The sequence below is a fragment of the Rhipicephalus microplus genome, chromosome 4 (assembly GCF_043290135.1).
Source record: "Rhipicephalus microplus isolate Deutch F79 chromosome 4, USDA_Rmic, whole genome shotgun sequence".
Classification (NCBI taxonomy): Eukaryota; Metazoa; Arthropoda; class Arachnida; order Ixodida; family Ixodidae; genus Rhipicephalus; species Rhipicephalus microplus.
The window spans coordinates 37,729,914-37,754,853 of NC_134703.1; the positions used below are offsets into that span (position 1 = coordinate 37,729,914).

At 45.5% G+C, this 24,940-nt stretch overlaps 1 protein-coding gene across 4 annotated transcripts in view; it reads left to right on the forward strand.

Moving 5' to 3' along the window:
- Window positions 1-221: 221 nt before the first annotated feature.
- LOC142814230 (kin of IRRE-like protein 2) overlaps window positions 222-24,940 on the forward strand; it is a 314,543-nt gene continuing 289,824 nt past the window's right edge. For 3 of the 4 annotated variants that reach the window (XM_075892565.1, XM_075892566.1, XM_075892568.1), the window contains exon 1: window positions 223-1,103. In XM_075892565.1, the coding sequence (XP_075748680.1) occupies window positions 1,028-1,103 (76 nt within the window). In that variant the 5' untranslated portion in view covers window positions 223-1,027. Of the gene's footprint in view, window positions 1,104-24,940 lie in introns of all 4 variants that reach the window. The other variant, XM_075892567.1, reaches the window with a different exon arrangement.

Here is a 24,940-nt window from a genome sequence, read left to right on the forward strand (position 1 = left end):
AATATTAGGCGAACTTTTACATATCGCCGGGAAACAATGCACCACACTGCCACTCAAGATACCGATAGCGCCTCGCTCTCTCTTTGCGCGCGCGGCTTTCTCACTCGCTCTTCGCGCTTGTTGACGGCGCTGGAGCGAGAGAGAGGAGGAGAAGCGCGCGCGATCTCTTCGCTCCGTGCCGCCACCAGCCGCGTGGTCCCGCCCGACTCCCGAGCGCGCCAGCGAAAAAAACCAGTCCACCGTCGGCAACGGTCGACGCTGCTTCGCTCATCGGCGCTCCTTGTGGGGCACAGCAGCCGTGTGCGCGCGTTTTTGAATCCCCGCCGTGCATGCTGGGACGCCTTGGCCCGTGCACTCGACCGAAGGAGACGCTCGTTCTCCGCTTGGACGACGACACCTGCGTGCTGTGCGCCGCGATTCTGCGCTGAACACGGCGTCGTCTCCGGGAGTCGGGAGGCGTGACTTCTCGCGCGCTTGTGCGGAGTCCGCGCCCACATCTGCGCGTCGTCCCGCGTCGGGTCAACCGCCGCTCGCTGCCTGGATGACCGGCACTACCCGACCGACGAAAGTGGCAGTGATGGTAGCGCGTTACTGTTACTCCTAGAAATCTTTTTCCCGCGGACCATTTCTGTAAGAAAGTTCCCGGTTTCGCCCGTGGACAAGAAAATACCCGAGGTGTACAGTGATAATTGGGTTCGGTTGGCGTCGACTTTCCTAGCAAAGAAAAACGCTTCTCGTCAGTGTGTTGTTCTCCATCGGCCCCTGCAAGACCGGTGGCTGTGATTTCGCATGACGGGTTCAATCCCTAAGTGACCGCGCAGTGTTCGCGGCGTTGTTGCTCTCGACAACGGTGGAGGACGAAGAGACCACGGAGTCGTCTGCGGAGACCTGCCCCGGGAAATAAGTGCTCCTCGCCGTTGCTTGTGTGCTTCGGTTTCTTCCCCCTGTCACTTGTTATTCGTGCCCGCCCCCCCCCCCCCCCTTTTGTTTTTTGGTTGTGCGCTTCAGTCCCGGGGGCCGCCAAAACATGAGTGTCGTTCAACGCCAGCGTCCTGCGGGCCTGTGGATACCGTTCGCCCTCGTTGCCGCCAGCACCGTCATAGGTAAGTAGGTCGAGCGCTAGCACAGGCGCAGCGTGACGCCCGTATGGCACACAGCTTTCATCGCTCTTGCGTGCCCGTTAAAAAAAAAAAAAAATTACCCTTTTTCTGCAACGCGAATGGGGCCCAGTCGGGAAACGCTTTCATGGTCGTTATCTCGTTTTTACTCTTTGAACAGCGGCAGGCTAGGGGCTAACAACAACAAAAACATATTTTAGCAATGCTCCCAGTGTCTAAAACGTCGTCGTGCGTCGGTGCTGTCCACCCGGGTTTCTCGAACTGCCGCACGACTTTTTCGAATGGTTCAGGAACATCAAAAGAGACAAAGCAAGTAGAGGAAAGCAGGAGCACAAACATATTAACTTTGTTGATGTGCATGGCCCATACATGCACAATTCATGACACAGTGTTTCAATAGTTACGGTGTTCGACAGTTGACGCGAAGTTTGCGAGATCGAATCCAGAATGTGGCGGCCGCATACTAATGGAGACAAAATACTAAACGCCGCAGTAGGTAGATTCTGGTCCACGTTAAAGAACTTCAGGTGGTCTAAATTTCCGAAGTCCTCACTAAGGCGTCCTTCATAATCATGATTCATATCGCGGCTGCTAGACGTAAACGTCCAATCGTTATGATGAGCGGCATCTATAGATAGATGACTAGTGACGAAGCAGTCTTACGTGCTCCACTCGGTATGACGTATACGGCTGAATTCGTTCACAGTGCCGATCGCCTACGTCTTTAGTAAGCTGTACGGAAATATTTAACAATGACACTGATGAAGCCTTTGAAGTGATAAACGCACTTGTCGACCATGCATGTCAAAGACCTTTAAACGACTCTCAACCATGAACGCATCTTTTTTAACATTTTGCGTGTGCGTGGTTGTTAGAAGTTGATTGCCACAAGTTTTTCGCATTATTAAATACACGTAGACGTGATTGTTCACCTGACGGAACATGGCGGCGACGTCATTTATTGCTTTTTAGCATAGCTGAGGGAAGGATTCTCGCTGAATTTATGTTTCTGTATGCGCACCCACCCAAGCTACAAAGTTTTAGATGTACCAACGCAACTTCTAACTACATAAGTAACCAGAGAAACATGGTGATTCATCTCAAAATGTTCGCAAGAGCTGCTAATTTCATCGTCCCTTTTCTTCGGAGAAACGGAACCAGTATGCAACAATGCAGGCCTAAGTGTTTCATGCATTTTTAAAAAAAATCTTTGATCAAGAGTTTAGAAAACAAAACCAGAATTACACGATTAAAAAATTATGCCGAGTACGAAGAGCTACAGCTTCTTTGATTCTCTTCATAAGATAAACTTGAGAATGCTATACTAGCCACAATAATGATCTTATCGTGACGCACACCGTAGCGGGTTTACAGAATATATTTCTCGATCCGGGGCTCTCTACCATGATATCGATGCACATTTCTCGTCAAATTCTCGCATTCTGGCTCGTCAGTTCGGAACGCCTCTGCAGGTATAAAAAACAGCGACTTGGTGTTCAGCAGTTCACTGCCATACTTACTTCCCTTGTAGTTCGTTTCTGTCTATTAAATCGCTCTCAACTCAAAATATGTTAAGCATAGTTCACAAAGGTTTTAAGAAGAGGCTGGGGTAGTTTGCTAAAAACGGTGCGCCCTGCAGAGATCTGTTGTCGTCACATATTTGAAAAACTGGTGCACGCAGCAGCTATGCGTCCTTCCAAGTTCGCTAAACTTTTGTAATATGTCGTCGTCTCCCCCAAATTTGTCTTCATAGATCTCACGTGCATTTCCAAAAGCCATGCTTAGTCCCATGACAAAGAAATATTACCTCAATTTATTGGGCCTCTCGAGACATGATTGGCTGCTTATGGTATCCGTATAGGCTGGTTTGTACTATTAAGCGGAGCTTTTATAACTCATACTTCTCACGCGGTGTCGCGCGTGAAAAACCCGGTGCCAATGAACCCACAGAAACGCGGCCATAAAATGTACGCCGACCGCATGCGCTGTTTTGCGATAATTTTATCTTTCGATCGCGGGCTTGTCGGCGATCAACTGCTTCTGATGTATAGCAATATGCTCTCTTATCGAGGTGAGTAGTCATTAGGTTTTCACATTATATTGTTGCTTTGATATGAACGAATGACCGTCCTTCTTGCCTGTAACAACAGTATAGGACTGCGCTAATATAAGCACGGGAACGAAGGTCCCATTCCCGGAAGAGCACGGAAGAGCAGTTATAGAAAAAGCATCTCCTATGGGATAGAAACAAAATTAGTACACGACACACACTCATGCAAAGAGCTTCAATTTGCTCCTGTAATCCAGATGAAGGAAGCGCTTTTGAATTGCCTTTTTTTTTTTGCTGACACCTAAACCTCTATTCCATGCGTAGGGTAGCGAACCACACGCACGTCTGGTTGACGTCCTTGCCTTTTCTTTTCCTCGGCTTTCTCGCGTCGCGATGATGTGCCCCGCCGCGGTGGTCTAGTGGCTAAGGTACTCGGCTTCTGACCCGCAGGGCGCGGGTTCGAATCCCGGCTGCGGCGGCTGCATTTCCGATGGAGGCGGAAATGTTGTAGGCCCGTGTGCTCAGATTTGGGTGCACGTTAAAGAACCCCAGGTGGTCGAAATTTCCGGAGCCCTCCACTACGGCGTCTCTCATAATCATATGGTGGTTTTGGGACGTTAAACCCCACATATCAATCAATCAATCGCGTCGCGATGTCCTGTTGTCAAGTTAGAACTAGATGCGCACGTGACTTCGAGTCCCGTTTATATGCACGACAACGTTTGGAAACCGAGATCGAGGAGGATGTTTCGGCGTAATGCTCTTGGGGCGGACTCCGTGCCTTCAAACGGTTCGTGGGTTGCGTTCGGCGGCAGGAAGGCATTAGCGGAACGAAGAGAAAGAATCAAACGGGAAAAGTTGAACGCTTGAAAAAGGACTCCTTTACCTTTTTCTTTTCCCTTCTGCTCTTGCGGCACCTCTTTTTAAACTCAGTTTTTGCTGATCCTACGAACTAAAACGTATCGGTTGGTGGACTTAAAATTGTAATGAGCTCTTGTTCTGTCCAACCGTGCAGACAGCGGATTCCTTCTTTTTTTTTTTTTTTTTTGACATGAACGGTGCGAGTGCGGAGGTCTGCGAATCAGCGCCGTCAACGGCGCTGCCAAAAAGCGCTATTTGCGAGGTCACGTACAGACCATCTGTCGAAAAAGCGGTTTGGCTTGGAACTTTACCGGTGGTGAACGGACGCTTTTAGATATTAAAATAAGTACGCCATGAAGTCGCTCCGTTGGGACGTGAGAAAGGGCGGCGTGGTAAGGCGATAAAACTTCCATTTTCTCACCGGTAATGTTAAAGAAAAAAAGAAACAAAACAGGTTGCAGAATAATTATTGGGCGCACCTCCTGCCACGTGTTCCATCTGAGCAGCGTGACTTCGAAATAAGATTGCAAACGTATCAGTTGCCCGACTTTAGCTGGTCCCCAAATACGTAATGGGTCATTACCTTCGGCAGTTTCTTCTTTAGTCTCTGCATACATACCCGCCACGGTGATTTAATGATTATGGCGCTAGACTTCTGAACGCGAAGATCATGGCATTGAATTTTAGCCACGGTGGCTGCGATTCGAAGGAGGCTGTACAGGCTAGCGGCCAGTTTGCTTAAATTTAGGTGCTCGTAGAAAAAAACAAAAACAAGGGTGGTCTGAATTCTCGGAGTCTGTCGTAACCGCATTGTGGTTTTTTAAGGTATATAAAACCCTGGGGGAAAATGCAACACGCCATAACGTTTGGCGCTGCCTTATTTAGCATTCATACACACTTACACACTCTCAATACGCCTATACTTTCATAGCGAAAAATCTTGCGCCGTTGTTTACTTTCGTGTTTTTTTTTTTGCACGCCTGTATATGCAGAGAAATACCAGAAATTCCGGGCTCGCATTGTCTGGCGTTTTAACTAGCGAGCGTCTCACTTATTGCTTCCGCCGCCTCGTGCTGTGCGCTTTAAAACACGCTCTTATACTCTAGGCGATATTTAGCGAAGCGGCACCATTGTTTAACAAGCTGCTCCCGCGTCGCCCGCCTAGAGTACGGCACCCGGCCGCTATCAGGTGCAGCATACAAAGTAGCGCTGATGAACTTGGTGTGGGTGTCTTGCCAAGGTCAAACTATGGGCGGCTCTTAACGGATAGAAATCTCGTCTGGAAAACATTCGCTATACATACACGGATGCTTGCGAGTGAGACCTTATCTTCACTTCACAACGTCTCGGGTTTTGTTTTTTTTTCTCCGAACGAAATCAAAAAATAAATCCGAGGCTCACGTCGCCTAGGCTTTTGGAGGTATTATTGGATCCGTGGGGATATCAGTGACGCAAAGGGATGTTTACACGCAGTTCTGGGAACGCCCAGCCAGATATACACATAGCGGCGTTCCGAGTTGCGCCTTGTCAGGTTTCCTCGCACCAGAAAGCTTCCAACGTCTTACAGAGTGTGTTTAGAATGTCTTTACAATTGTCTGTGGTATTTTAATAAACAATGTCTGCAATAAGAGATGTACGTCTGCAGCAGGCCAAGCTTTTCATAATTCCACGGTGCTTGTGTTCTTTTAGCTGCGTCGATTTTGCTGTTAATTGTCAACGCACGGTTTCGTAATTTTCTGAATGTGAACATGTTGCGAAGAGTAAAGAATCGCCGCCCATTGCATGGCCTATTTCTAACTTCAGTAGCACGAATGTCGATCTAAATGTGTACTAGTTATTTGGACTCAAACTATATGTTAGGACAGATAAAATGGCGCAAAAAGAAAGAAGAAAGACAGAACGCGACTAAAGACGCACATATAAATTTGTACGTGCGTATTTTTTAACTTTCATCTTCTCTCTCCTTCTTTTTCTCTTAATTTCTCTATGCCTCCCCTTCCCGAAGGAGCAGGCAGGCTTTGTGCCCCTATAGGTGGCAGTTGTCAACCTGTTCCTTCCCTATTTCCCATGTCGTGTTCTCTGTGTACTTAACCAAACAAATAAATAAATAAATCTGCGCCTTCGTGCTCTCTCTCTCTCTGTGTTTTCTTTTACTCTGTTTTGTGTGGGGCAACTCGTTCAAGCATTCGTTTTATGAAACCTTGTCGCCACGTATGTTTATATATTGCCCCGCCGCGGTGGTCTAGTGGCTAAGGTACTCGGCTGCTGACCCGCAGGGCGCGGGTTCGAGTCCCGGCTGTGGCGGCTGCATTTCCGATGGAGGCGGAAATGTTGTAGGCCCGTGTGCTCAGATTTGGGTGCACGTTAAAGAACCCCAGGTGGTCTAAATTTCCGGAGCCCTCCACTACGGCGTCTCTCATAATCATATTGTGGCTTTGGGACGTTAAACCCCACATATCAATCAATCAAATCACGTATGTTTATTCTCTATCGCTGTTGTGGTCACTCTTTCTTGGAAGGAACGATAATGTAAACGTCGGGAAACGCCAAGGATTAGAACGCGTGTGCATGGCGCTGAGTGAGGAGACATTGACCACATTCTTCCTGCAATTAGACACCTTTAACTACACGAAACAAGTAACTTTGATTAACGTAACGGGTTATCCGTGAGAGCAGCAACGTCAGCGGCCATCGACGGATCCTCCCAGCGTGTCGCTAAAGCAATCTTTTTCTTTTGCTTATCGCGACGTCAGCCGACGGTCGACAACACCTTTCCTCGTTGCTTACGCGTACTCGCGCACTATTTCGTGTCTGACTCATCGCGAATGCTGCGCCTTGCCGCTGAAAGCATTTGCCGTTGCCGTCCTAACAATTGAACGAAACACGATGCTTTAGTACTCCCTCACTCCCATACAAAAAAACTAGCACGTTCTGGGGTGTAAAATTGTAGAAATAATTCAAGTTGCTGCCGTTGCGGCAATCGCACGAGGCCTTGCTGGAATGTGACAGCCTGTACAAACCGTCAACACGCGTCTATAGTATCTCAGCACTTGTTCCGAGTGTTGCAAGCGTTGACGTTCCTCGAGTGCCGTCACCTATATTTCAATGTGTGCCCGGCTTCTTTTTTCGTTGTGTTTGCTTTCTCGCTCGGCAGCAGGTGTGCTGTTCAAGCTGTGGCGCGCTTGCTCATCCCGAGTCACGGTCGAGTGGGCGTCAGCAACGTATACCCTCTTGCTTCACTCTTTCCGGCGCGCGTTCGACCTTTGAGTCACTGCATAGAGCGCCTATAGCGTTTGAGGAAATCCGGTGACTGCCTCCGTTCCGAACAGGTGCGCCAAGCAGAAGTACTCGAAAGCACCTCCGCGTACCTGACTCATATTCTGAAACATTGCACCATAAGATATAGATGAACGGAGCAGGTTAGTGTACGCAGAAAGGATGGCGTTCGAAAATGGTGCACATGTGTTAAACTCGCAGATGCGTCAGCGATGCTTTAAGACAGCCTACCAACAATGTGATAAATGCGCGTGAATAAAAGTATATTTAAGGACGCCCGTCTAACGTGGGTTCCTCCATGTACGACGTGGTCAGCTCGGATGAAAGATGGTGTATTCAGGATCTCACGCGGGAAGAACAGGCTGCCCAGAGGGCTCGTTTTGTCGCCGAGAGTCATCACATGGATGGAGCCACCGACTAGACTGGCGAGGTCTCTCGGCCGTTTTGAGCTTGTTGGCTTCTATAAAGTTTTTTATATACATGTGTTTGCCTAGCCGTTGTGTAACCTGTAAGGATTGCTCAGTCATTCTGAAAAACACTTGAGCCATTCAGAAGAGCGAAGCGCGCATTACTCGAACTATCAGCTGAACGTATTTCCTATCTCTGGGAGGTGTTTGTGAGCATGTCATCCACATAAGCACGCTATCCATGTGCTTTTTGCTTTGCAGCATCCGCAGAATAATGTATGCGCCAACACGCCCAACTCGCCGCTTGACGCATACGTTAGTGCTATACGCACGTGGTTTAGCGTAATGACACGCAATGCACCCTGTGAATAACCTCCTCGGATTTTGCGAAAATTCGAAATTTTCTATTGTGATTTCTATTGTTCTTCCGAATTGACTGCTGAGGCATTAGATGCATACGTACATGCGACGCACTTTGAGATTTGCATCATTTGCGCGGATTTTAGGATAATTCGAAATGTCCATTGTGACATTCGTCGTTATTTGCATCTCGCCGCCGAGGCGTTAGATCCAAACATGCTTGTTCGTCGTTTTCGAATGCGACAAAGTTTGCTCTTGGGAGCTTGGAATGAAGCTTTATTTACGCGCAGTGGTTGATGTACGGAATAACGCATCGAGGTTTGATATAAGTCGCAGGCACTTGAGTTTCTCGTCCATCACCGCGTCACTGTTTCGCACTTATTTACGCACGTCCTTGCAACAACAAGCGAGCAGCATGGAGTACCAATAAAATTGTGGCGGCGGAAATTCCCCGCACGTAATCTGATTCAAGCGCAACGTCGGCGCTACTGGGCCAAAACAGGGCCTTGTTTTACGCTTTCGTAATTTCTATTTTTCAGTTTTGTATTCACATCTGATGGGCTAGTCTATAAAGGCCCCAATAAACTTGAGCATCTACATGGCTATATTGTTACACCGAGTCGGGCACGACAACTCTGCATTCACTGTCTTAAGCAACGCGCAAATAATAATACTGCTATACGAACTGTGAGGAGTCTTCCGCAACAGTTACAAGCTTTGTTGAAAGTATTCATGTTTTATTTATTATATATGAGTAACCAGCGTACACGTACAATCGCTTAAGAGCGAGCGTAGCAATCTCCTTACATACATCACCATTCCGGATGAGGCATAACAACAACAAAAGAAAAGAGATTCTTGCATTTTGCGTGGGAAAATCACTATAAGAGTGTGAGACTCGCCATATAGTGGCCAACTCCGGATCAGCTAACTTAACCTTGCCTAAATCTAAGCACATGGTTGTTCTCGCAGTTGAAGCTCATCGATATGCGGCCGCAATAGCCAGATATCGAACCCTTGTTCTTGAGCTTACCGCAGCACCTTAGCCAGTGACTCACTGGCTAAGGTCCACCCCTAAGTGTCGCAGGATTCCCAGTCTTGGTAAATGTATTTATCAACCGTCACTGGACACCGTGCGTCAGTGATGATACAGTTCTCTAGTCATTGACTTAATTTCTTTGCCATACAACCCACCATGGCGGTCTAGTAACTAAGGCACTCGGCTCCTGCCAGATAGGTCGCGGGTTCAAATCCCGGCCACGGTGGCCCAATTTTAGATGGAGGCAAAAAGGATTGAGGCCCGTGTGCTCAGACTTAGGTGCACGTTAAAGAACCCCAGGGGGTCGAAATTTCCGGAACCCTTCACCACGGCGCCTCTTATAATTATTATGTGGTTTTGGGACGATGAACACCAACAGTTATTATTAGTAATTTATTTGTCGTCAATTATTTGTTCGCCAGCGAAGACTCACCATTTTTACGAGCAGTGGTTCTTAAAAGCACATTTCTGTATTCAAGATCGCGGACAGGTGCGGGTCGGGCACTTAATTGTTCGTGCGCAGCACGATGAAGTGCGCGGTAGGCTCTCTAAAGCGTATTTGACATTTGAGGCGACGAAAGCTCGATCCGCGTATAGGTCAAAAGCACGACAGTGACGTCAATCCTTTTGCAGGCGTCACGTTTTACCTTCAATACAACGTAAGTTGTATTTAAAACTGAGTCGTACTCAGAGCAGAACCGTGTTTTGTTGGCTTATTTTTAATACTTCGTGAGCACGATGGTACATTCCTCTTAGTTTTAGACGTCAGGCAGACGTGCTCCTGTTTGTTTTCATTTCACCTGGAATCCTTATTGTTTACCCTTCATTTGTTGGATCTATATTGTGGTGTGTTTAGAAAAAAAGCGATTAACGATTTTGTGTACTTGGTACTCTACTATGGGAGAGTATAGAGCCGTCCCGTGGCGCTCACGCGAGTTTTTGGACTGAGAAAGCCGACTGAACCTCCTACATATATCGCTATAAAGCTTTGAATAGCCGACTTTATATTATGGTGTTACGTTTTCAAATAATAAGCCTACTCGCCGTCTCTTGTGTCCAGCATGGTTTCCGAACACTGCAATTTGAGCCGCGTGTAGTTACTGGCCATTTGCTATGCAGTGAATATTGTCATTTTTTACAGGACACAGTTTGAAAATAGCTTCTGGTTATGAAAAAAAAAGCAGTCCAAAACTTTGTCCTGATCGCCATAGATCGCTCTATGACTGGCTTCGTTGGACCTTTAGTTAGTGTCGCTCGCATATAACTTATACCTTATGGTTATCGCTTTATTATTCGATTATGCTTATTCATAATAGTCTATTAATGCTCATTATGCCTGCTCATCGGCCTGCCTGCCTGCCTGCCTGCCTGCCTGCCTACCAGAAGCGGCCACTCGCCACCATATGTCAGACGAGCACTCATCCAATTCACTGTCTGTATCACTGACGTCATTCGTTCGACGACCTCACTTCTTTCCACTAGCGGTGCTGACGCGGTATTTGATGCGTGCATACTATAAAGTTTCTCATAAAAAAAACATAACCTGAAATGCGCCTGACTTTGCATGTAATAGTTCGCTTAGCATAGCAATAGAAGTTCACAGATGCATTTCTTTATGCTTCCTGGTCATAGCTTGAAGCATTTTTGAGGCATGATTTATTGGGCCTTCATAAAATCCTAAGCAATGTTAATTTTTTCAAATATCGACATGCAGGTAAATTTATACTTTGCAAACGTGCATAGGAGTGATAAAATTATTGTGAAGACAACGAAATTTTTAGTTGAATATAATGGTTTTGAATAGTAATATTAGAATAGTAATATTAGAATAGTTATTGATAATAGTAGGCTTGATCATATTGTCATGAATTCGGGCTAATAAATGTGCTACATGCGGGGCTTTTTGCGTCAAAGTTTCCTTCGGTAGTTTTGAAGAATAATACAAAAGACGCATATTGATTCATTCGATCTGCAGTCAAGCCAATTTTTGACTCATCTGCTTCTCTCCTTTTCTTTCCTGGAACCTTATTCGCAATAAAGCTCATATTTTAGGACCTTTTTTAGGGGAGACAAGCTGATATATATATATATATATATATATATATATGGTGAGAGAGAGAGAGGCCACATATATAGAGAGAACATGTTCTAAGGAGCTTTTCTGCGAGCTGTCAGCCACGACCAAAACTGATTTATTGTCCACCGCTAAATATGCACAAACAAGGAAAAAAAATGTAAAGAGAATGGCTTCGGGGATTTCAGTAATAGGTTATTGATGAATCTATAGGAGCCGTCGTTAAAGTGATGGTGCAGTTTATTTAAAGATCTTTTTATAATTCTGGCCTTATTTTAACTCCTAAATAATGGACAATACGAAAGCTACTGTTAAAAAGTATCACGAAGCAATGCTAGGAGAGATAAATGAAGAACTGAAAATGAGATACCAAGCGTGGGTGAAGAAGAAACGTAGCCTAATGCATGTTTAATATGTCTGTACTGTGAGTAGGTGAGTTCGTTCATGCGACAATAAGTTCTAGGGAAATTATTCTCTATAATAAAAAAAAGCGACTGTTACTGCGCCGGCAGCTCGTTTTGTGTGGGTATCTTGCTTTCTGCTGTTTTGTGAGGGTATCTGCTAGTGTGCCATTTATCTTACCAAGACTGTCTTTTAAAGTTTATCAAGGCAAAACCCTGAGATGCCTTATTGAGCTCGAAAAGGGACCGTCAGTTGTGTCGGCGTCAACGCGAGTAAAGCCACAAACCATCATCACAAGTTAACGTTACCCAATACCGTCATTGTGATGTAACATGTCACCGAAATCAGAGACGCCATCATGATGTCACACAATGCGATGTCATCACATGTCACTGTCATTTGATCAGAGGTATGAACTGCCAGACCACATGAGGGGCTGCAAGCTTTTAAGGCCCCGGTATTGGAAGCAATGAAAAATCAGTATACGATCGAAGAAGAAGCCGAAGAAGACTTTTGACCTCGAGTCATCTTAGGGCCGATCGCCCTGAGGGGGCAGGTGCCAATTATCCCTCATTGATTATCATCATCATTATCAACGCTAAAAACACAAGGGACATGTAACTTGAAAGAAAACTGTTATGATGATTTGTGAAGTGGGGCGCTGCCATGGTACGCGTCCATCAGCATCGTGGTGACAAATTTAGGCAATGCGATCACGGCGTTGGTCCTGGCTTCTACGGCGAGTTGCGCTAGGAGCCGCGGCAGCAGTCGGAGCCCTGATTCGTCTTGGAAAAGGTAATATTTCGAGCTTCGTTGTACGTAGAGCTGGAAGTTTTGGCTCAGTAGTCATGAACCTGAGTCCATAGTAAGCTACTTTACAAGGTACGTGTCGCAACGTGAAGCACATCTTCATGCCTCAGACTTCGTCTTATCCAATAGGAGTATGCCTCTGGGACCCGATGCCGCTAGTGCACTCTTAATCAACATTCCGCATGAAGTACTAAATAGCGCCAGGAACCGGATTTTTTTCGTCGGTTTTCCTGGATATAACCAGGATACGATTAAAAGTGTTGTGCACCCAACTTGATTGGTAGCTCCACAGCATGGTTCCATAAACTACGGTGGCTTTTGTACTGTGGCAGATTATACTGCCACTGTCAATAAAACGCTGCTAGGTAATTACTACTGTTGTTATAAGTGAAACGAACAAATGCAATAATAAGGGGGAAAATGAAGTATATATTTTACAATTATCATTAAGCAAATTTAGTATTATTGTTTGTGCTTGTCACTGCAGTCAACGTGCAGCATTCTCATCGGACGCGTTGATCGAAGTACCTTCACCAGTGTTCGCCATTTTCCCTGCCGCGGTTGCCTAGTGGCTAAGGTACTCAGCTGCGGACCTGCAGGTCGCGGGATCGAATCCCGGCTACGGCGGCTGCGTTTTCGATGGAGGCGAAACTGCTGTAGGCCCGGGTGCTCAGATTTGGGTGCACGTTAAATAACCCCAGGTGGTCGAAATCTTTCGAGCCCTCCACTACGGCGTCTTTCATAATCATGTGGAGGTTTTGGGCCGTTAAACCCCACATATCGAACAAATCAAACTTTTGAGCAGCAAACAGCAATCTCAAAGTGCAAATGCGGCGTATTAAGGATGGGGTTTGGGCGAAAAGGGAGCGTCTTTTTAGCTGGGCTGCGAATTGCCTGAAAAAAATCTTTTTTTCCGCTTCCAAACCTACTATTTGATGCTTGTACGGAACGACTTGCAGCGCCGTTGCTGCTGCATCGTTTCGTGCGTTGCCCCTCCCCCTTGCTGGGTCCCCTTCCGCCAGCCGCGCTGCCATGGCATCTCCAGAGGTCCTTGCCGTTTGGCCGCAGGGCGTGAGCTGTGGCACCACCACACATCGCTTCAAGGCGGCGCGGATGAGAGGAGTGGGTGAGGAAGAAAAGCGGTCCTTCACTGCCGGTCGCTGGCTCTCCCGTCTCTCTCTCGTGTATCTGTTTTCTTCTTCTGTAACAGTCGCCATTGCACCCCGACGCCTGTTTTTCCTTCGCTTTCGTAGAGCTTGCGCTTCCTTGCGCCCCTATACGAATCCTTGGTGCCCTCCTCGCAGACACGCTTACTCCGTGCGCCCAATTCTCGCCCTTGACGTTGGAGTCTGCGTGACACTGGCTTGACCGGCAGTGGATGGCCTTGAACCGGGCCCAGATAGGATGGCTGGCGTGCTGGTTTTCGGTTTTATTGACGTATCTGTGCGCCATTTTGTATCACTTTCGCGTCCTCGTGTTCCTTCGAATTCGCGCGGGGGATCCGCCAACACATTATGACGCAGTTTCATTCGTGCAATTACTAGCCGTTTATCTTTTCATTGGTTTTGTTCATTTGATAGCGTTGCAGCTAACCGGTTTGAACTGCTTATTGCATGCCACCTGTTGGTATAGGGGTGAACGAGCTGTGCGACGCTTTATTCCTTAACGCTGAGGTTTACAAATACGAAGCTGTACGCTTATTGAAAATCACTGCTGGGACGACCTCCATCGATTGGGTCTTGGAGGAAATCGCCGGCTTCCGCTTACACGGTCGCAATTTGGAAGGTGCACAGCACTTAGATGTGTATCTTTCTCACGGGTCACGACCCTTCCGTTATTTTTTTTGGGGGGGGGGGGGGCGGTAGAGGCTGAGGTTGAGGGGGGGGGGAGTGGCTGTGCGGCCGAGTTTTGCGGCACATCGGACGCTTCCGGGAATCCAACTAAAGGCCGTTTAGTACGAACATGAACGCCTTTGTACAGCTGGTGTTTCAAAAAAAAAAAAAAAACAAAAAAAAAAAAACGTTTTCCACGCATCCAAGGCGATAACAATTTTCTCGACGTCCAAGACGTTCTGGAAGAACCGACCCTCCCGCTGCGCCGAAGCCGCTCCTGAGAAATCCCCCTCGGCCCGCTTCGTGCTTCCAGCTGCTTTCGACACGACCCACTCTCGGGCGCGCAACAGAAACTTGTGGATTCTCCGCACGCCTCACTCTCGATGCGAGACCATCGGTCGGCCTCGCGAACCACGTCTTGCTGCTGAGCGTTACAACGTTTATATTATATATCCGTGCCTTTACGTCCTCCCCTGCTTTCCTCTTCCCCCGAAAAGGCCGCGGGCCTCGTCTTCTCCCTCCTTTCCTTGCACGTTGCTCACGACGTATCATCCTCCTCTTCGCACAGCAGTCTCTCTTCCTCCTTCATACATTTATCGGAATTCTTCTCCCATCGGGCTCGCTAATCGGTGTGGGCGTGTGGTTCCGGAGTTGGTGCCCGCGCCGCATCTCTTCTTCTACCGCTGTTGCTCTTATTGCTGCCAACGCTCGCGTTTCTTCGTTGCTCGACCCCACCTCAACTTTCATCGTTATTCAGTGGGGTCCGACCGCTCAGAACACCGTTTTTTTTACACGTACACTTTCCTTTTTTCTTGTTTTGTTCGGGTCCGTTTCTATACTCATCAGCAAGGGCGTCTCGTTCAGGTTTCTTCTTCGGCTGTTCACTACCGGAGGCTCTCGTGTAGTGTTCGCTGTAGTTTGTGTTGCCTCTTCGCTTCGTACCTCGACCTTTCGCACAACCTATCGAATCTTCCGTACGGATGATCGAAGGGCGTGCGCACGTCATGAAGCGATGGGTGCCCCCGGCCCGTCATGTCGGACCGGACATCTCGAAGCCGCATTCCTTCCTGCGTAAGGAGTGGGCTCGGTGATTAGGAGCCGCCCACTGAGCGGTTACTTTGTTTCCTGATACGTGTTTGTTCTTTTTCCGGCGCCCAGGTTTCGTTCCCCATTTTGTGTTCTGCTCTTTTCCGCAACTTTTCTGTGTTTCCTTGCCCTCTTCGCTGACCATTTTCCCTGCCTTAATTTCTCTTCCCCTTCTAGGCGCCTCCTGCATGGTTCTTGGATGAGGATCTATTGAATTCATGCCTCAAGCTCTCTCATTTTCCTTTATTTAGTAATATTGTGCTTCTATGAGAAATCTTTAAAACATGTGGTGTAGACGGAATCGGAGTGATCCATTTTTGCAGGCGGGCACCGAGCAGAAAAATATGCAACAAAAAAGTACAGATACTTTATTCATCACACATTTTTCTTAGTTTTTTTTTTAGATCCTTCAGCTAAGTACACCTAAAACTCCTTCTCCGAGAAATCGTTTCGAGATGAGAGCAGTCGTTTCGTGGGGAAGCTTGGGTAAGTTAAAATTTTAGGAAAGGAATTCTCATACAAATAACACCGACCTCTTGGCGTTCTCTTTGTCTCCTTTTTCATTCTTTAGTTATAGTGCCTTTGGTATTTTAAATGCTTGCGCCTAGATTTCCCCAAAGTTTTAGTCGGCTCATGAAGCTTGGCATCACTGAAATTCCGTTTCAAGCAATGGAACACTCGGCAGGGCAGCACGCGCACGCAGAAATTTTCCAGTCTTACCGCTACCGAACAATTGTTTTTAAAGAGTGAAAGGGCAGCTTTTTTGTAAAAACAATATTAACGCACTGCCAGTTCAAGTCTCATGACTATTGAAAGATCGGCCGCCATTTATTGATACTCTCGACTCAGGATGGTGTGAGTACGAGAGAATTCATTAGCTCCGCAAGGTCATATAATACGCCTGCTACGTTCGATATGATAGTCGATCGAAAGCTTATATCGAAGCAGGTATCCACGTAGAATACGCACACGTGGTCGTCCTGCGTCAAAAGCGTCGTTGCGCTGTCCGGTTAAAAGTAGCACGCGGTGCTTTCGTGCCAGGTAATGGGCCTTGATAGCTGTCCGCGGCACGCTGCAAGCCCCTAAACATAATACGCCTTCGAGGCACATTGCCTTCTTATATACCTTCCAACACTAGCGTGTGGGCCATATTTGTTGTTTGTACTTATTTAATTTATTTTCGTTGGGAACACAGAACAGCCCTGAACGATTCCTTCCAGGTGCAATGCATAATTTTACTTTTGGTGGTGTTTTTATGAAGTTCGAAAATTGGTTTTTGATTTGCTTTTGTCTTGTTTATATGCACTTATGTTGGTGTCGGCCTCATCTTTTTTTTTCAATTTCTTAGCCTTTTTTATCATCTCAGGCCCGCCTGCGCTGTGCTGTGAAGCACTTGTAATGAAAGCCCGAGGAGCTGGGCGTCTGTGGCGCAGCTCTTAATCGCTATTTAATGGCTGGCGCACCAGAGCTTTCTTTCGGCGAGGCCTGAAAGAACGTCTGTACCACGCCATGGATGACTGACTGCATGCTGGCGTTACGGGCTATGAGCGCAGCGTCTTTATCTTGCAGGTCGCAATGGCTGGAAGACAAATACGGCCACGTAACAATGTAATCAATACGCACGATGAAGTAAAGAAAGTAAAAGGAAAGAATACCACTTTGAGAAGAAATTTCTAAAGTGCCGATGTATCGTCACTTATTTTTCCTCTATTGCCTTTAGACTCTGTTCTTCATCATGAACACTCTACAAAAATAATAATTTTAGTGGCATGTGCTCCACGTCGCGCCTTCTCTGCATTATTCTTAGATGTACGCTTGAGGGCACCGTCTGTCAACGAGTCGTCAGATGCAAAGCTCTATGCACAGTAGTTTTTTTTTTACTACCTACAAGTGATGTTCAATAACACTGAATTGAGTTAGACTTACAGAAGTACCAATGAAGTTGGCAAGGATGACCTACCGTCCTAGCTCCATTGGTAAAGCATCGAACGAGTAATTCAGAGTCTCTGAGTTCATATTTATTGGTGGGTAGGGGTTTTTTTAGTTTCCTTTAGTGTGCTTCAAATTACGTCTTCAATAGTATGTTACAATTAAAAACAACAATTATTGTCCCTTTAGTCTTTCTTGGTTTAATTAAGTATTCATTTGGTCGTATTATGTAGCGTTATAACATGACAGTGAAGTGAAAATGCAGACGAAACGATGTTTAGCTATGCCAAGTAACCAGCAGCGTCTCTGAGAAGCAGATATAACAACGTTCTATCCGACGAGAGTAACATAAATGTGAACAAATGCGCTCCGACTGAAAAACGCTGAACACATTATTTGGACTCTCGAACGATAGTATTCAAACGCTGCACGTCAAAGTATTTATGAAATTAAAAATGATAACTTGTTTGCACTTAGAGCTGCTGAGCAATACTTATCGTGCATAAAGCACGTTAAAACAGGACCCAAACATACTAACGGCTACGGAAAACATCGCACCGGAAGCTGGCTCACCCACTACGGAAACTGTAATTGGCATTTCAACACTATACTTATTTCGATGCTACAACGTAGGCAGTCGAAGACTGTATACCCTACGGTGGCAATAAAATTGCCGGTTCTCGAAGTACTCGTTTCGGGAACGGTCTTCCGAATAGCCGTATAACAAGGTGGGCTGGTTTACGGCACGCATTGCCGGAAACAATACGTCGTTGCTCTCCGCGTCTGTGCTCGATATACGCTCGGGTGCGACACTCCGTCGTTTTCTCGGCGGCGTTGTTCGGCAGCCTGTCATTGTCGAAACGGCTTATCTCGGCCAGTGGAACGACGAAAAATGTGGTAAAGACCGTAATTTTTGTGCGGGACGTTGCTTCTGGGGTCGCGTTCTAATATGCTATTGCTTCAAGTTTACCGCAGAGTGGCTATATCAGCCAGAAATTTTTACGAAGATATCGTACTTGTTATTTCCTGTCTTTTTTTTTTTACATAGATGGTTGCAGGTTTGGTGCCAATAGTGCCTCATCAATAAAATCTCTCTCGAAACACTGCACGTTTTGTCCCTCCACAGGTTTCACCTAGTGCGGCTGAAACACCCTTCCATACATGATTCGCCTCTCTCCAGTTTTCCCCGCCGTGGTGGTCTAGTGGCTAAGGTACTCGGCTGCTGACCCGCAGGTCGCGGGTTCAATTCCCGGCTGCGGCGGCTGCATTTCCGATGGAGGCGGAAATGTTGTAGGCCCGTGTGCTCAGATTTGGGCGCACGTTAAAGAACCCCAGGTGGTCGAAATTTCCGGAGCCCTCCACTACGGCGTCTCTCATAAACATATGGTGGTTTTGGGACGTTAAACCCCACAAATCAATCTCTCCAGTTTTTTTTTCTTTACAAGCTTTTAATTCCAGAATTTAATGGCTGTTCTGAACACGCTTAATAACATCGTTACATTGTATGCTGTGGTGTAGCAGGAAGGCGATAATTGAGATGACTGTCAACGTTAAGTCTCGTATATCATGTCACGTGATGCTGGGTTAGCCCGATACTTAGCCCGTATTACGCGTAGTGGAAGTGTAGTATGTGATATCATTCGAAACCAAATGCTTGCCCGTACACGTTTTTTAGGCCTTTTGGTTGAGGTTCGCACGCTACTACATTCAATAAATCGCTTTGTACTACTGTGCTCGTGATGGCTACCGCAGCGCAGTACATGAACTAAAGTACTGGATATACAACGTTAAATCAACAGCGCAGCGTTGCCGAAACTGTAGTGGTGCATTAGAAAACATGTCACAAGCAAACATCTTTGCGCTCCTTGGTGAAAGAAACCTTGAACGCGGTTTTTCATCAAGTATGTAATTCTGGAACATTGACGTCATGATAAATTTGTAAAAACGCTGCACATGCATGAGGTCGAATAATAATAATAATAATAATAATAATAATAATAATAATAATAATAATAATAATAATAATAATAATATCTGCCTTATCACGCCTTGAAAAGCCCGATATGATTATGCATGACGCTGTAGGGTATGACTAGCTCCACAAATTTGCCTTTGTAGAAATGCGGTCGCCGCAGCTGGAATCGAACCTGCGACCTTCAGGTGACCGGCCGAACACCGCAGCCATCTCTCTACCACGGTGGTGCAGTATTTTTTATACTATAATTAAGTCGAGGAAAAAAAAAAACACCGATGAAGTGCATAGCGTAGTATGTTAGGGTAATTGGCGTTCGTGCGATATATGCTGTATCGAGTTCTTCTATACAGCGACATATTGCTAAAACAATCTCAGCAATCGCCTAATGCGCTCATGACAACGAGATCTGTTAACCTTAAATGTCACAACAACGAGCCTCATTAGCATGCCCGGAAGGTTAGGGTCGTTTTTGCGCGTGACGTCTATGGCAGTTGCCAAAGACCTATATGGGTGACTGCGGGGCGAAATCGCATTAGCGTTTAGGTGAACAATAATGTCATGGCAACCGACAAATAGGTCTTGCGTCAGATGCGACCGCGCGCCTCTTTTCCTTTTCCTACTTCCGATTTCGTACACACGTGTGGCAATGTTCAGTCTTGTGCATGGCCGTATATCAAGGCCACAGCTTTATATATATTTAGACTTGCACAAAGTGCGAAGGAACTTTCAGATTAAGTATTGCGTTTTCTGAGTCTGTGTTGCACCGATATACATTGTGTCATTGCTTTCAGCGGGTTTTTATATTGAAAAAAAAAACAAAAAAAAAAAACGTCGAGGGCACTTGAGCTTCTCTTAGAAGAGTAAAACGTGATAGCGTATAGTCCCAACCTGTGCGCATCGCCTTCGTAATTGCTAGCCTGGCTTCGTTCTCGATGGATGCCGCAGCCGCTGAGCTAGGAAACGAACGTATACGTGTGCGTAACATTATATAGCCGTTTGAAACTGTTCTAGAATACCCACTACAAGTGTAGTTGCAATGTTCCTGCTACGTTATACTTATTCCTTTTGCGAATTAGAGATTGCGGCCAGAGGATTCCTGGAATAAATGACCCGAGCTCGGGAACTTTGTTTCGAAAAATAAATGTTTATTTCAGCACTATCACGGGCCCTCTTACGTTAGTGAGTGTTTGAAAAGGCCCAGTCATTACGAGACGTTCAGACATACCCAGTCACGATAATCAACTAAAGCACCAACAAAGTGAGCATCTGCGTATACGTTCGTGGGTTGTTATACGAACGTAAGTTGGCCCTTCACTGATTCGAAAAAAGAATAATTGTAACCTAGCAAGAACATTGCAAGTGCACTTGTAAACAGGCATTCTAGAACAGTTTCAAACACTATTACGCAATTCACAAGTTTTTCGCCTGGCGTGATTTTGCGCTTCTGCCATGCAATTAACACATGCGTTAAAGAAAAAAAAAACGTTGCTCTGTAGTGGAACACCAGTTTGCCACACAGAAGACCTGAATTCGATTTTCACTTGAACTAAAGATAGTTATTATTTATCGAATTTTTACCTTTCCTAGTTTTTCGGTGGCAGACAACGTTCAATTTTCGCTCACAACCAACGGCGCCGACACCGAAGTCAGAATTTCCGCGAAACGAGCGTTTTAACGTGTTAAAGATTTCAACTCGCAAACAGTCACATGTTCATAAGAAACCCTTCCCCCAACCCTCTCTCCACCTTTTCGTTTTTGCTATTTCGGTGCATTGTTGACGTTGCGACACCAGACTGTCACCTTCTTATCACAGTGGTCCTTCAACTTCGTTGTTCAGCGTGCGGAAGTAAAACTACGGTTTCGTTAACTTGGTTAGGTATATACCTGTGATGTGCCTGTATATTTCAACCGGTTTGTAAACATCGAAACACTATTGCTCACGAGGCGCTGTAACTCTAGAGGAAAGCTCATGGCGATGTTGGCCAAAAGAGCTCTGAATGGTACTTGTTTAATAGGTAAACAAAAATTATCACGTATTTAATTGGTAGACGCAACTACCAAGAGTGCAGACATCGCGTTTTATTGCTTGTCTTGCTGTCTACGGGCATTGCGATTGAATGATTGATATGTGGGGTTTAACGTCCCAAAACCACCGTATGATTATGAGAGACGCCGTAGTGGAGGGCTCCGGAAATTTCGACCATCTGGGGTTCTTTAACGTGCACCCCAATCTGAGCACACGGGCCTACAGCATTTCCGCCTCCAACAAAAATGCAGCCGCAGCCGGGATTCGATCCCGCGACCTGCGGGTCAGCAGCCGAATACCTTAGCCACTATACCATCGCAGTGGGGCTACGGTCACTGCGTGAAACATATCTGATCTGATATCTTTGTCCCGGCTGCCATGAGCAGGATGAGGCACAAAGCGTGGCAGACGTCGGACATGAGAGCGCGGTACTGTAGACACAGTCAGAACCATGACCGGCGACCATACCGTGGTGTTGGCGACATATACGTTTGCTTTCTCATCCGACAACAACAACAACAACAACAACAACAACAACAACAACAACAACAACAACAACAACAACAACAACAACAACAACAACAACAACAACAACAACAACAACAACAACAACAACAACAACAACAACAACAACAACAACAACAACAACAACAACGGCAACAACAGCAACGGCAACAACAACAACGGCAACAACAACAACAACAACGGCAACAATAACAATAACAATAACAGCAACAATAAAAATAACAATAACAGCAACAATAATAACAATAACAACAACAATAACAATAACAACAACAATAACAATAACAACAACAATAACAATAACAACAACAACAGTAATAATAACAACAACAATAACAATAACAACAACAACAATAACAACAAAAAAGTCATAATGAATCAAACGCGTATTTTGTTTTCCTAGCCGATGTTTGCGCTTCTCACATCGAACTAGGCTTTTCGAAGGCATGAAGAGCAGCCACTTCGTCATTCAGCGCATGCATGTGCGCCTCACATTTTGCCGTGGGAAGCACGCTTTGTTTATTCATTTATTTTTTGTTTTCGAGTGAACTCTGTATTTCGCGCGCACAAGCTTGTTGTGTGTTCTTATATAGGGTGAGCATGTATGGCCCTGAACTGTTCGCCCGGTTCATTTATTGCTGCTGCTCGTGTGAGTTTACTGGTAAACTATATTGGGTTGTGTGCCTGCTAACGCTCAGAGCGCTTGTTGGTGATGCTTTTCCAAAGAACGTAGAGTGTTTAGACGCAACTGTCTCTGAAAGCGCTCTGTGCTCCACTGAATCACGCATCATGAGAGACACCGTGAAGTGGCTGCGGCTTGATTTTCTCATATTTATGGTGACTACTCTCAGTTTGAGTGTGTGAGATCACAGTATCGTGATAATTACTGAGATTTATACAATCCCGGTTTTCTCTCTCTCTACACCCACATACACGTACACACACGCCCGCACGCACATGCACATGTGCCCGCGCACACACGCGCACGGAACAGAAAGCGATGTATTAAACGAAAGGAACAAATGAGATCATTTTTGAAATACATAGCCTCACTTTCTTTTACCGCGTACAAATCCATGTACGCAAGACAACTTTGTGACATTTAAACTAGAACACTTATTTCCACATGGGAAGGCAGAACAGCACGCTCTATAAATCTCAAAACTTCCGAGTCTCTTGCAGCATCGATGTTCCATTTGAGAAACATCCACCTAGTGGTTCGTTAACAAGGGCCACGACATTTTCACACGTGCATCACAACAATTGGTTCTTCAAATGGACGGGTTCTTTCTCTCTCTCACACACTTTACTATCGATCACGCAAAAATATGTGCACTTTAGCGTAACGCGATCGTCATCTCCACTAACAAGCATGGCTTGATGGAGCACTTGTTTTCGGCCGGTGGTGAACCGCGCATCATATCGGTCACGTAAGTGCGCATACGCGTATACGTATATTATGCTCACATCTCTCTCTCTCTCTTCACACACACATATATATATATATATATATATATATATATATATATATATATATATATATATGGAAAGTATGGGTTAGGGGAAGTTATTATACCGAATTATAACGTAAATGTGAAGAAAGAAAAGTGGGTGATAAGATGTTCGAATAATGCGTTCGATGCTTTCGAAGTTCGCAGGTTCTCAACCTCAACGTATATATATATATATATATATATATATATATATATATATATATATATATATATATATATATCAGTTGAGCAGGCCAACAATCTCAGCGTATATATTTATATATGTATACGCTGAGATTGTTGGCCCGCTCAACTGTCTACACTAGCCGTTTTTTTATCAACATTTTTTAAATTGTAAAATGATAGTTCATTCCCCCTTCTACCTCCCACTCTCTCTCTGTTTTAAACGTTTGGAAGATAACGCGCCAGGATTCTTTTACACACTTTGGAATGAGCGGGAAACACAGCCGACGTTGTCACCATACTTTTTATTTTAATTGTTGGCTTAAGTTTAACATAAGAAGGCCGTTCCTTTTATTTCATATTAGAAAAACGAATAAGGGAATAAATCCACTGAAACGACTCTTCCTCATTCCTTTTTATTCTGCCATCGAGAAAACTCGATTGGAGGCGCTTTTGAGTTCGTATTCGGTTCCAAAATGAAGGCGAGCGCATGCGATATCGAATTCCATGAAGTTTGTGTTCTAAGCAGCAGACACATTCCTCCGGGCAGCGATCCTTCTGTCAGTATTTTTTTTTCTCGGATAACAAGACGGGGAGATAGATTCGAAATTGCGTTTCGTTTCTGTTTCTTATGAAAATAGCGAAATGTTTCGTGCCTGTATAAGAAAAATGCGCTTGTGTGTGTTTTTATGTTTGTGTTTCGTATCTGTAACATACAAATGAGCTTCTCTTCTTTGTTTTTGTTTATATTATGACGCCGTACTAAAGGTAATGGCTTAGACACACTGAAGGTTGTGCATGATGGTAAAAGATTCATGGCAATTGATTGATATGTGGGGTTTAACGTCTCAAAACGATTCATAGCACGATAGATGCAAAAGACAGACAGGAGTGTACACAAAGGCAACGTTGACAACGCTGTGCATATCGTCCTTGTTTAGCCCGTCTTCCTATTCCTCCCACATTGCTGATGTTACTGCAGTTCCGCGATACGCGAGGAAAATCTATTTGCGCAAGTACGAAATCAGTCGTGTCAAACGCAGAACGTCGTTGTCGTAAAAGGCAACGTTTAACTATACGCAAAGTTTTTTGTCGAACCTAACCTAAAGAGAGGCGTCCTTGGAGAAGCGCCTTGATCGGATCATTGCACATATTGAAGCAGTGCCCAGTAAGCAGCCGTTGTCTTGCAATGGATGAAAAACTCGCATTCATTGGAAAGGGTCGGAGACAAAACGAAAAAAAAAAGAAGACAAGAAATGCTCGAAATTGTTGCTTCTTGCGACGCCTGAAAGCGGCGGCTGTTTGAATTATGCCCTGAAGCCATAGTTGCATACTATTTTTAACCGGGCGTTTTAGGCACGCGCTGCTATTTGCTCTATTTCACGTTTAATACTAGATATTTTGCTTTTGCTGTGGAAATCACTTTGTAATATGCCCTATTCGGCAGAATGAAATTGAGGTTCGACACTTTAACGAACGGCATTGAATTTCGCT